At 41.3% G+C, this 13264-nt stretch overlaps 1 protein-coding gene across 1 annotated transcript in view; it reads left to right on the plus strand.

Annotated features, from left to right (window-relative positions):
- Positions 1–2731: 2731 nt before the first annotated feature.
- The window catches only part of dgcr8 (DGCR8 microprocessor complex subunit), a 37911-nt gene continuing 27378 nt past the window's right edge, over positions 2732–13264 (plus strand). Inside the window, exons 1-5 of the mRNA XM_068006127.1 lie at positions 2732–2817; positions 4222–5241; positions 6858–7020; positions 10875–11017; positions 12057–12405. Of these exons, the coding sequence (XP_067862228.1) occupies positions 4525–5241; positions 6858–7020; positions 10875–11017; positions 12057–12405 (1372 nt within the window). The 5' untranslated portion in view covers positions 2732–2817; positions 4222–4524. The remainder of the gene's footprint in view (positions 2818–4221; positions 5242–6857; positions 7021–10874; positions 11018–12056; positions 12406–13264) is intronic.

Consider the following 13264-nt stretch of genomic DNA (forward strand, 5'->3'; position numbering starts at 1 on the left):
ACTTGAAAAGGAAGCATTTGCAGGGCTATGGGGAAAGGGCAGGGGAGTGTGACTAATTGGATAGTCGGCACAGGCATGATGGGCTGAATGGCCTTCTATGCTGTAAAATTATGAGAACAACAACAACTACAACTTGCATTTATTAACATAGTAAAACGTCCCAAGGCGCTTCATAGGAGCGATTATCGAACAAAATTTGACACCAAGCCACATAAGGAGATATTCCCAACTGTTACAAATTCCCCAACTGCCGAGCCTTTGGCCCTCCATTCACCACGACATTTCTGCAGCCATCGATCTGCACAATCACACCCTCACCTCCACCTTTGATGCCCTTGTCCTCATTAAAACCATTACACTCTCTCACCCTGGTTGTTCCCCCTGGTACAGCCCTCATCTCTGCTCCCTTAAGTCTAAGGGATGCAGACTTCAACATGTATGGCAAACAACTGATTCAGCCATTCATCGCCAAACCTGAATGGACCACATAAATCACTATCGGGTCCTGCTCTCTTCTGCCAAAACTGATCACTATTCCAGGATCATTCTGGAATGCAAAGATAACCCGCGGCTTCTCTTCACCACAAACCGTCTTCTGAAACCCCTCTCTCCTGCCCCCTCCACCCTCACCTCCAACAATAAGTACGAGGAGCTCATGGATTACTTTGGCACTAAGATTGAGACCATCCGTTCAGTTGCCTCTGCCACTTCTCTCCCTTCCCCTAGCCCACCAAGCCAAACTTCCCCTATGGTCCCCCCCTGCCCTAACATCTTTCTCTAGTTTCTCTCCTATCTCCCCTCATGCCCTCTCTGAGCTTATCTTGACTATGAGACCCACTTCCTGCTCCCTTGACCCTATTCCCACCAAACTGCTAACCACCCAACTTCCCTTCCTGGCCCCCATGTTAGCTAATATTGTTAACGGTTCCCTCTCCTCGGGTACTGATCTCCTCCCCTTCAAATCTGCTGTCATCAACTCCTTCCTCAAAAAAACCTTGACCCCACTGACCTTGCAAACTACCGCCCCGTCTCCAACCTCCCTTTCCTCTCCAAAGTCCTTGAATGTTTTGCCTCCCAAATCCGTGGCCATCTTTCTAGCAACTCCACATTTGAATCCCTCCAATCAGGTTTCCGCCCCTACCACAGTACGGAAACGGCCCTTATCAAAGTCACAAATGACATCCTATGTGACTGTGGCCATGGTAAACTATCCCTCCTCATCCTTCTCAACCTGTATGCAGCCGTTGACATGGTTGACCTCCTACTTCCACCTCTGTAACATTGCCCATCTCTGCCCCTGCCTCAGCTCATCTGCTGCTGAAACCCTCCCATACCTTTCTTACCTCTACTTGACTATTCCAATGCTCTTCTGGTTGGCCTCTCATCTTCCACCCTCCATAAACTTCAGCTCATCCATAACTCTGCTGCCCATATCCTAACTCGCACCAAGTTCACCCATTACCCCTGTGCTTGCTGACTTAATTTGGCACCCAGTCCGGGAACGCTTCAATTTTAAAATTCTCATCCTTGTTACATAAGAAAGCGGAGCAGGAGTAGGCCATACGGCCCCTTGAGCCTGCTGCGCCATTCAATAAGATCATGGCTGATCTTGAACATCAACTCCACTTTCCCACCCTATCCTCATATTCCTTGATTCCCTTAGTGTCCAAAAATTGTTTTCAAATCCCTCCTTGGCCTCGGCCATCCTTATGTCTGTAACCTCCTCCAGCCCTACAACCCTCCAAGATCTCTGCACTCCTCCAAATCTTGCCTCTTGCGCATCCCTGATTTTCATTGCTCCACCATTGGTGGCTGTGCCTTCGGCTGCCTAGGCCCTAAGCTCTGCCTCTCTACCTCTCTCCTCCTCCTTTAAGACACTCCTTAAAACTTATCTCTTCCCTGTCCCTAATAGCTCCTTATGTGGCTTGGTGTCAAATTGTGTCCCATTACGCTCCTGTGAACGGCCTTGGGACGTTTTACTACATTTAAAGGCACTGTCCAAATGCAAGTTGTCGTTGAACAAGACTAAACAAAAGTCAGCTGTAGATTTTCTGATGCAAATTCTTTTTTTTAAAAGAAGGAAAGTTTATTTTTAAATGCTTGGCAAAGAATTATGTTTGGAAAAAAAAATCAGACAGTTAATGACTTGGGATACTCGCCTTGTGTGTGTACTTTTAACCCTTCTGCCTTTAGAGAGATGCAAGGAATCTTACAACACCAGGTTATAGTCCAGCAATTTTATTTTAAAATAAAATTGTTGGACTATAACCTGGTGTTGTAAGATTCCTTGCATTTGTCCACCCCAGTCCATCACCAGCATCTCCACATCATGCCTTCAGAGAGGGGGGGAGGCGGGAGGCGGTGCTAGGGCTTTGATTGACGTTCAGCCCGGGCCCGGGCGCTGGCGTGCGAGAGGCGGAGCGGGAGGCGGTGCCAGGGCTTTGATTGACGTTCAGCCCGGGCCCGGGCGCTGGCGTGCGAGAGGCGGAGCGGGAGGCGGTGCCAGGGCTTTGATTGACGTTCAGCCCGGGCCCGGGCGCTGGCGTGCGAGAGGCGGAGCGGGAGGCGGTGCCAGGGCTTTGATTGACGTTCAGCCCGGGCCCGGGCGCTGGCGTGCGAGAGGCGGAGCGGGAGGCGGTGCCAGGGCTTTGATTGACGTTCAGCCCGGGCCCGGGCGCTGGCGTGCGAGAGGCGGAGCGGGACGTCAATCATCACGTCAGGCGGGCTCGAGCCGAGGCTGCGGCTGGTGCCGGAGTCGATGGGCGAAGGGAAGGCGATGAATTTATACGGTGTTTATAAATGTCGCGGACTATAATGGTAGGCTTTCTCACGTTAAATTACGATAAAAAAATTACCGGCGGTGCCTTTTACTTTACAAAATAAGGTTGCGCATTTCATGCAGCCGAATCTGTCTGAAGCACTCACTAAATAAATGTCTTTTTGTTGAAGCCGAGACGAGGCCTGATTCGAGGCCTGGTCGGTTTTTTCTTCCCCCCCCCCCCCTCTCTCTCTCTCTCTCTCCACTTAACTTTTGATTTTAAATTACGGCAAAATTTAAACTGGGTTCAGTTTCTATATGAAATATGTGCACTTCTTTTTTTTTAATAAAAAGAAAAATGTTGTGCTGTATTTGATTGCTATAAATCAGCGACAGGTTTCTGGTTGATGAGTGAAGCTGGATGGTCACCAAAGGCCTGTTGCTGTGTGGCCTACACTGATGAAGTTTTAATCAGAATTGTTTTAATGCTACACCTGCCGCAGTGCTACCGGTCCAAATAGATGCACAGAAAGTCCGGAGTAATTGGAATTTAAAACTCTGAGAAGATTCATATCTGTACTTAATGGGTGTGATAAATCCAGCTGCTTGAAGAGGTGCAATTTCTTAATATTGTATTGGGAATTACTTTTCAATACAATTTATATTGGGTTAAAATTATACCTAAGTCGTATTTTTTTAAACTTAAAAAGATGTTATATCTTGAATTTTCTCATACTGTAAAACTTCGACTATTAATGCTGTAAAACCAGATTTTGTTTTTTTAAATATTGAAACTAAAAATTGTAGTGTAACTATGAAATTTGTTTATTTTACCTTACTGAATTTTTAATGCAGTACTGCTTAATGTATTGTATATCGAATTGAAGAGTAATGAGAATGTGGTAATTAATTTAAATTTACCAGTGTAACTATAGTGACTGCACTTAAAAGTAATTCATTGTGTGAAGCACTGTCGGAGGTTTTTAGAGAGAAGGGCGATGTAAATACTTTTTTTTCCCCTTTAATGTCAGGAAGATGTAAACTGTGGTTTATGTCCTCCCTGACTCGTCATTTTCTGTAACCTGATTACTAGGTTTAGTAATACCACATGTGGTACATTAACATTTTTAAACTTGTATATGTATAAAATGCCAGTGCTAGTTGTGACCCTGTGACTTGAAATTATGAAGTATTACTATCATTATATATGGATTATTTAATTAACTGCCTGGATAATTTCTTAATGCTTGTTGATTAACTAATTTTTAAAAGGAGCTGGATAAGTTATAAATTGCAGACTTAGGTGATGTGATCTGATATTTGAACTGAGAACTGACAGAGGAATTTAAGTTTAAGAGTACTATACTGGTACTATGGCATAGTTGTGACAGCTCAGTTTTCACTGTGATAGTTTATGACCCTTTGTTGGAAATGATTAATTCTGTTTTATTCTATCTGTACAGGTGGTGATCAGTAGAAGATGGTGTTAAGGACTCAAGATGATGAACTCTGTCTAATCCCAGACGTTGATTAAGCTGAATACATTGTGATTTCCAATAATTGAGACAGTGATTCTAAAAGCTGTCTACTTTAATGAAAAGAACAATGTAGTCAGCTTAACTGAATCATCAGTAAATTTTGATTAGAACCATAACTTCCAGATAATTCACTTGGACTGGCATATGTTTAATTTCTTCTTAGTAGGGTATTTGAGTAAGAAATTATTTGTTTAGGACTCTTTATAGCTTAGTATTAAGTTTTGAAAGATGGAGATGTTTGGAAGTACACCACCAATGCCCAAAGAGCCTGCATTACCACTGAATGTGGAGAACCATCCGTGTCCCCCACCTCTTCCTCCAAGTGTTCCGCCGCCTCCACCACCTCCCCTGCAAACGTCCAGTGACGCAGAAGTTATGGACGTTGGCTCTGGTGGTGATGGACTTTCAGATACCCCCGCTGGGGACTGTAACACGTGCAGCCAAGACCAGCTTCTTACGATGGGATCCACTGTCTTTAACAGCCAATTCACAGCAGAATCGGGCAGCTGTCCACTGAATCCAAGAACAGCACGTCACGCACCAGCTATTCCTAAGTTTGCCCCTGATATTAAGTTGCTCAAAGATGTAAAAATTAGTATTGTCTTTACAGATAATAGTAAAAGCAAAGACAGGCAGGTAGTTTATACTGGTGTTGAATCTGGTGAGAAAGATACAGAATTTAGCAATAGCATGAATGGAGATTTGCATGGCACTCCTTTTGATAGTAATAGAGCAGTGGGGTCAGGGGGCTTTTGTAGTAAAAGTACTGATAAACAAGAAGTTGAAGACAATCAAGAGAAAAAAGTGGAATTTGCGGTACTCGACGAACTAGAAGACTTTACGGAAAACTTTGAAACAGATGATGTAGAGGGAACAGGTTTCAAATCTGAAATGATCATTCAACAGGATCACGTCGATGAAGAAGCTCTGAGTTATTCATTTGAGGTATGTGAGCAGGGTTCAAAATACTCACATGCACATGTGATTGCATGTGGATTTATCCTTGTGTTATGTCAATGCCTTCCCTTCCATTTCCCTTTTGTCCTTTTCACCTGCTTGGTGCATGTCACCTTTTCATTAAAAAGATTGGCCTGTCATTAATTTGCAAAAATATATGCTAGACTTAAAAATTCTTAACTGTTGAGATTTGCAGGCCATTGTGATCAGGTTTTTAGTAGCTCACTCAGAATTTACATGCATCAGGTAATATGTATAGTATTTTGAACCCTGTGTGTGTTCACGTAGTCCTTTCTGACCAGCACAGCTTGTACATCTGCATAACTTTTAAAGCTGGCGAAGTTTCGGAGACTAAATTATTTTCTGTTTATATGTGTCCACAGTACAGCAAGCTATATTTAACATATGTGCACATAAATAGATAAGGGGGAAAAATTAGCATTATTGGTAAATAATATAGGTTGTCTTAATTTTTTTTAAATGTAAAAGTATCCTTCCATTCCTACTTAGCTTCTGTTTCTGCAACTGTGGTCCTTCAGCCAATAGAGTGGATGAACAGAAACACAAACTGCTGCGTAGTTCTGATGCCAGTCCCTTGTCTATGAATTGGTCAGTCGGAGTTGTGTCCACCCATCTGTAGGTGTGTATGGATGAACCAACTCTGAAGACTGACCAGAGCATTAGATAAAGCTCAATACAGTGATGGCATCGAGCCCAGGCTGGAACTCTAAACTGTGACAACGGAAGTGTGAAACAAGTATCTTTTGCATCTTCATTATGTTGTTTATGTGTTTCAATTTGAGATAACCTGCCCACTTTTTAAATAACTGTAAAATCATTTATTTGTAGATCTTTAAGAACCGATTTTCAGTGCTTTAAAGAAATTTATTGTAATGGCAAAGACATCAAATTAAAATCATAGCATTCCATGTAATGTTATTATAGTTATAAACTCCAGTGATAAAATACAAGTTTGTCTTTGGGCTAACCAGACTAATTCTTCAGGTATGTTATATTACTTTATTAGTTTATGAAGGATTTTGTGAAACACAGAACCTCTTTTATAGCAACTTAAAATGCTTTTGAAGCTAACAGCATTCTTTTTACTTTTGTATTATTAAAAGTGCTTTAAAAATTGCCCAGAATCAAACTGGAGGTACTAAGATGACTCATCATAGTTTCTATGTGAGCTGAAACTATAGTCCACAAAGGAGCATCAGCAGACTTTGTTATTTAGTAACATGAACTCTGAAATTAACTGACAGGCTTTTTAGGTTTTTAAAATACATATATATATATATATATATATATATACATATTTCAGTTATCAAATGTGCGACAGTGTTGCCGAGCATCCCCATCAAAGTTTTGGGACAACTTGGTAAAGGATCAGTATTGTGGCTATTCCTATACAACTTGATTTGACTTGCTGGAACATGCTATGATCTTTTAGCTTCAGTTTAATGGAGCAAACAAGATAAATTGCACAATTATTGTGTGACTACAGCTAGAGTTAAAATCTTCATTTTTTTTCTTTTCAAATGGCCCATTTAGAAATCTTCATATTATTATAGTAGGATGGCCTTCAATACTGTATTTTACAGGATGATTTTGATAATGATGTTGATGCGCTCCTGGAGGCAGTGCTACCTCCTCCCAAAAAGAGGAAACGGGTTGAAGAGGAGAATGCTGATGACAGTGACCACCTGACCGATGAAGAAACAAGTGTGCAGCCAATGATGACCAAAATTAAAACTGTGTTAAAAAGTAAGTGAATTACACTACCTAACTCAATTTTCTTCCCTTTCCTGCTGAAAGCATTGTACAATTCAGTGGGTTCAGGCAGTGCCTGATACCTCACTCAAATGATAACTTTTCACAGGTAACATTGAGTGTTGGCTGGCAATTTTATTACGAAGAGCATCAGAAACCTATTCTATCCTTGAGCAACATCAACATATGCACACTTTTCAGCATAGGATAATTGGTGACAATTGGAAGCAGGAACTCTCATTGATTTGTTTTTTCCTACGTTAGTACCCCAGCTACCACCTTGGCTAAAATCAAATTGGCACAGGCTGGGGATTGAGCCTGGGACCTTTCTGGTTTGTTTGCCTCAGCGACAGCACAATAAATGTTGATGGAAGCATTAGGTATGTGAAGAGTAAAAACAGAGTTTTATTTGTGATTATAGGATCCAATATTAAAGCACATATACTATAAAGGTGCACAATGGCTGTATTGGAGAGTTTTTGGCCAGTCTTAAATCTGTACAAACCTGTCTTAAGAGTTGTCACGTTTCCAACATTGGCTGAATGGTTGAATGGCCATTGCTGAATGTGGCGCAACTGTAAACTTTGTAACATTTTATTAAACTGTAAAAGGCTGTTGTCCTCACCTGAAAGAAGAATTAAGTTGGATAATGGGTGTGATCTCAACCAACATAGATGAATTTGAGACACTCGGTGTTAATGGCTTCCTTTAAGCAGATGTTATATTAGCTTCTCCCAACCAGTATTCTGCTCACTGTTCAAGCACACATTTAAAAAAAGAATACTTGGGGCATAAAGAATTGTCAAATTTGTAATTTATTTTTAAAATGGGTACTTGATGGTGTTTAACAAAAGGCAACACATTATTCACGTTTTTGCATCCAAGGTTGGAATCAAGTATGATGTGTGTGGTGTAAAGTGGATTTGGTGCAGATGGAAGCTCCTCCTACTCTACCTCATTCCTACCCTTCTGTGGCAGTTATCTTTTTAACATGAGCCCTAATTCCTGACACTGACATTGTTGATGTACTTTATTGCGATTATGCAGAATGTCATGATCATTATGTATGTGTCTGGTAGGGCTCTGAGTTTTGGAGGGAACTTGTGTTACTGGGTCCACATGGTGTAATTATGGACTTCAGTTGTCATCTGGAAAAGTGTGATCTTGCTCTGGTAGGCTAAGAATGAACAAAGGCATTTAGGTACATTATAGTGTTTTGTTATGTTGCACAATAAATTCCGGATTGTTGTCATTTTTGGCTTTAATTTGAAACTTGACCGACCTTGCCTCACTTAAGGACCGTTTTATACTGGCAACTCTGTGCTTAATTTTAGTATTATATTTGCCATTAAGATGATGTGAATACAGCAAGTCTAAACGGGTATTTTGCTCTAGCATGAGATTTCAATATCCATCCCTGAGGCTCTGAATTAATGCCAATGTAAGGGAAGTTTTGTGTTGTAGACTGCGTGTTGATTAGGAATTTAATTTGAGACTGAACACATTAGTATCATTCGTACCCATACACAGCTATCTGAGAGAAGATGTTTATTTCATGAATCTGGCTCAATCACAGGCCCAAGAGTTGAAAGGACTGAAAACTAACCCATTGATAATGCACTTCCTGATCTGTGTTGCCATTGTTCTTTCTTTTTCAATTCCTGTTGGCATTGATCAGGCCATCAGTCGATTCCCTACATCTCTACCAGAATGCAGGGTGAAAACTGTGTTGTAGTTAAATTAAACCTTGTATTTGCTGTTTTTTGGCAAAGTTTGGAACATGGTCTGCTATTCTCCAGTGTTTTAGTATATCCACATGTACCTGGGCCTCAGGGTGATCGAGTGTGCTTTGACTGACTGTGCTCTACAATGAATTGAAAAGAAAATATCATTTGACAATTATTTGTATTGATGGTGACTAGGGCGAGTTACTGGAGGGTGGCCATCTTGCATACAACCATACCCAAGTGAGGGAGTTGGTGCCTTCAGGAGAGGGAAGGGAGAAAATTAGGGGGAGGGGTGAAATAACGAGGGTACCGTTGTGTAGAATCATAGAAATTTATGACACATTTGGCCCAATGTGTCTGTGCCGGCCAAAAAAAAACTGTCCAGCTTAATCCCACTTTCCAGCTCTTGGTCCGTAGCCTTGTAGGTTGTGGCACTTTTTAAATGCGATGAGGGTTTCTGCCTCTACCACCCTATCGGGCTTTGAGTTCCAGATCCTCCACCACCCTCTGGGTGAAAAAATTTCTCCTCAACTCCCCTCTAATCCTTCCACCAATTACTTTAAATCTGTGCCCCCAGGTTATTGACCTCTCTACTGAGGGAAATAGGTCCTTCCTGTCCACTCTATCTAGGCCCCTCATAATTTTATACACCTCAATTGAATCTCCCCTCAGCCTCCTGTGTTCTAAAGAAAACAACCCCAACCTTTCCAATCTTTGCTTATAGCTAAAATTCTCCAGTCCTGGCAACATCCTCATAAATCTCCAGAGAGGATTGGAAAATGATGGTCAGAGCCTCTGCTATTTCCTCCCTTGCTTCTCTTAACAGCCTGGGATACATTTCATCTGGGCCTGGCGATTTATCTACTTTCAAATTTGCTAATCTCCCTAATATTTCCTCTCTCAGTTTATCTCATCCAATATTTCACACTCCTCCTCCTTAACTACAATGCCTGCATCGTCCCCCCCCCCCCTCTTTTGAAAAGACAGACGCAAAGTATCCATTAAGAACCATACCCATGTCTTCTGCCTCCACACACGGGTTACCTTTTTGATCTCTAAAAGGCCCTGCTTTTTCCATAGTTATCCTCCTGCTCTTTATATATATTTATAAAACATCTTTGTATTTTCCTTGATTTTACTTGCCAATATTTTTTCATGCCCTCTCTTTGCTTCCCTAATTTCCTTTTTAATTTCACCCCTGCACTTTCTATACTCCTCTATGCTTTCTGCAGTATTCAGTTCTCTATATCTGACAAGCTTCCCTTTTTTGCCTTACCCTACCCTGTATGCTCCTTGACATCTGGGGGCTCCAGATTTGTCAGTCCCACCCTTTTTCTTTGTGGGAGCATATTTGCTCTGAACCCTCAATACCTCCTCCTTGAATGCCTCCCACTGCTCTGACAGAATTATAGCTTTCTTGTGGAGACTTCTTCAGTTTAAATAAGACAGTTTTAATAAAGCTGGAAGTGGGGGTTTTTGCTATACAAATTGTCAAAGCAAGCCTGTCAGATCTCCATTCAGTCAATGGATGAATGCAGAGGAAAGATGGAACAGATGCTAATTTATTTGAGGTTGGCCTGCACTAAAATTAAGGTGTGTTAGTAATTTTTCTCCCAATCTTTATATTGGCTGCGCTGTTCTCTGGCCAAAAGTTCGGCAGGTGATCTGCTCCCAGGTCTCTGCCAGGGGTGCAGTTGCACTTGTTTACAGAAAGTGTGTGAATAACCCATTTTGGTTTATTCTGAGATATATTTTATTATCCCTAATGCATCTTTCAGTTATATTTAGGACACTATTGGTTTATTAATTAAAAGTTCCAGCTTGGATTGTTCGTGTTTTTGCTGTTTTGTTCTGGTGGAGTTCCAGTAATTCTCTTCCCTTCTTCCTGTTTGTAGCAACCGATGCAATTTTGTTTTCCTGTTGGATTTTTGAAGTCATTTTGTTAGCTCCCATAAGCTTAGTGGAGTGTTTTTTGTGCCACTGTTTCCACTGGCTGGTGATCCCCATGGTCGTCAATTGGTTCTATTACATTTTCATCCCTCGGGCTTTTATTTTTGTATTGTGACTGAATTAAAACTCCTTGCACTTTGCGTGGTATTAAATTTGTTTTAATCTTTATAGATCGTGGCCGTCCACCGACTGAACCCCTTCCTGACGGTTGGATCATGACATTCCATAATTCTGGTATTCCAGTTTACCTGCACAGAGAAACCAGAGTGGTTACCTGGTCACGACCTTATTTCTTGGGAACCGGAAGCATCAGGGTAGGTAATAAATTAAATAATATGACTTGTTGTAAGTAGTTATATTATTCATTTTCTGCTGAAGGGAGTAACTCATGTTGGTACAGTTCCATGTGTCCAGGCTACTTTCCAGTACCTTTTTAAAAAAAATCATTCTTGGGACATGGACATCGCTGGCAAGGCCAACATTTTTTGACCTTGACCTTGTGGTGGTGGGCCTTCTTGAACCACTGCAGTTCATGTGGTGAAGGTATTCCCACAATGCTCACCCAAATGAACTCTCATAGTGAGTGTTGGTGAGCTGTTCTTGCATTTTTGCACTTTTAGCAGAGGTCCACTAGATAGCTGTTGATGGCTGATTTTGTTCCACTTGCAGAACCCAGCAATGCGGTGGCCAGTTGCTCCTCTGGCTGTTTCGCGTTTATAGGTCTTGGATTGAACTTGGGATATTTTTGATCTTCATGTTGGATCATGTGTTTCCCCAGAAAGCCAGTGGCATAATTTGAATTGTTTTCTTATCCCCAATAAGGATTTTTAGTTTCCAGAGCTGTGTTCTAGCAGCGGTGCTATGATTTATTAATCTGTGATGGAGGGGATAGACCATGTCTCTTTTCTCCTTCCCCATCCCACCCTGCCAATTTAACTCCCTTTCATTGTCTCAACAGTGCACGCAATTTGCTTGTGGAGAAGATTACCTGTCGCGACGTCTGTGTGCTGCTCTGTTAGAATTTGCTAAGTGAAGTGCAAGAAAAATGTGGGGTGACTTGAACTTCGTATCTTTTTTCCCCTTCCCCAAACTTTTCCCTTTACCGGTCCTTCATGGGACATGCAGGCACCTCGCTCTTAGTTGGGTGCTGGGGGACATACAATAGGAGTAGGCTCGTGAAGATGCCCTACCTTTCTTTCTGTGTTCTTTTGGGTACTTGACGTGGCCTTATTTTGGTGCTTTCATTCAAATGTTCTTCATCAATCGTCACGTTTAATTGTCTTTACCAAATGTCTTTTATGAACCTTACAGATCACTGAATTAAAAGTTTATTTTTATTTTTGTTCTGTGCAGAAACATGATCCTCCACAGAGTAGCATTCCCTGTCTACACTACATGAAAATGAGAGACCAAGAAGAGAGAGAGCAGAATGTGCCGGCTAGTAATGGTGAGGTAACCAAAGTGACCACGAATGGCGAAATGTCCCCAGAAAATTATGAGAACACACCTATAGAAATAAATGAGGAGCCAGACTGCACTGGCACTGAGCATAACTCTGTTACTAATCCAGTACCTCTCAGTAGCTCAGGTACGATAAACTCTAAATCTTTAGATGAAAGAGACGTCTTGGGTGGAATCATTGCAGCAGGAGCCCTTGGGCAGGTGAAGGCTAAAGTAGAAGTATGCAAAGAAGAATCTATTGGTAAGGTGATTCTGGATCTTATCTAAAATAGAATAATAAGTGGTTATTAGGGCTAAGAATTTAACTTTTCTTCTTCCCTGTGGTGTGTGTGTGTGTGTGTGTGTGTGTGGTGGCTTTTGATTTTTTTTCTTGCTTTTTACGATCTGCATGGCAAAAAGGACCTGCTCCCAGGCCTCAGCCAAGGTCACTTAGGCTTCAGTTGCATGGAGGAGGTATGAGGTGACTCAGCCACTTTTATTTATTTTTTGCATGCTTCCTTTCTCTTGGGAAGTCGCAAGACCACATTGTATGCTGCCCCATGATGGTACAACTGAGATTCGGAATATTTTGTAATTTTTCTTTATACAGTTTTGAACTGTCCCACAAATTGTACTCAAAAAGTTGGAAGGTGCACTTTGCATCACCACAGTTTTAGGTATTGTAATGTATTGAGATTGCCCATTGGATTCATATGATCTTAAGTCACCATGCAAGATGAGAGAGTTATTTTGTGCTTGTAATTTGTAAATGTGGCCATTGTATTATCTGACTTAGTCATGTTAGCTGCCTAATTGGAACATAAACACACAGTTTTGTGATTTTTTTCCCCCTAAAGATTCATATTTAGCATCTGCACCTGTCTTTTGGTGTTTCTTGTTTCTTGTAAGTGCTGCTGATTTCTGAAGCATGCTGCAAATCTGTGTTCATGACCTAGCTGGTCATTTTGATTTTTATTACATTAGAATAGTATCCATTACCCTTTCCTATCCCAATCAACCTTTGATTACGTAGTACAAAAAGAACCCTGAGGAATTTTACATATAATTATGTTATATTTTATATAACTTTCCAAATGTCTATCTTTGGGACTGGCAGTCCT

Source organism: Heptranchias perlo, chromosome 25 (assembly GCF_035084215.1).
Source record: "Heptranchias perlo isolate sHepPer1 chromosome 25, sHepPer1.hap1, whole genome shotgun sequence".
NCBI lineage: Eukaryota > Metazoa > Chordata > Chondrichthyes > Hexanchiformes > Hexanchidae > Heptranchias > Heptranchias perlo.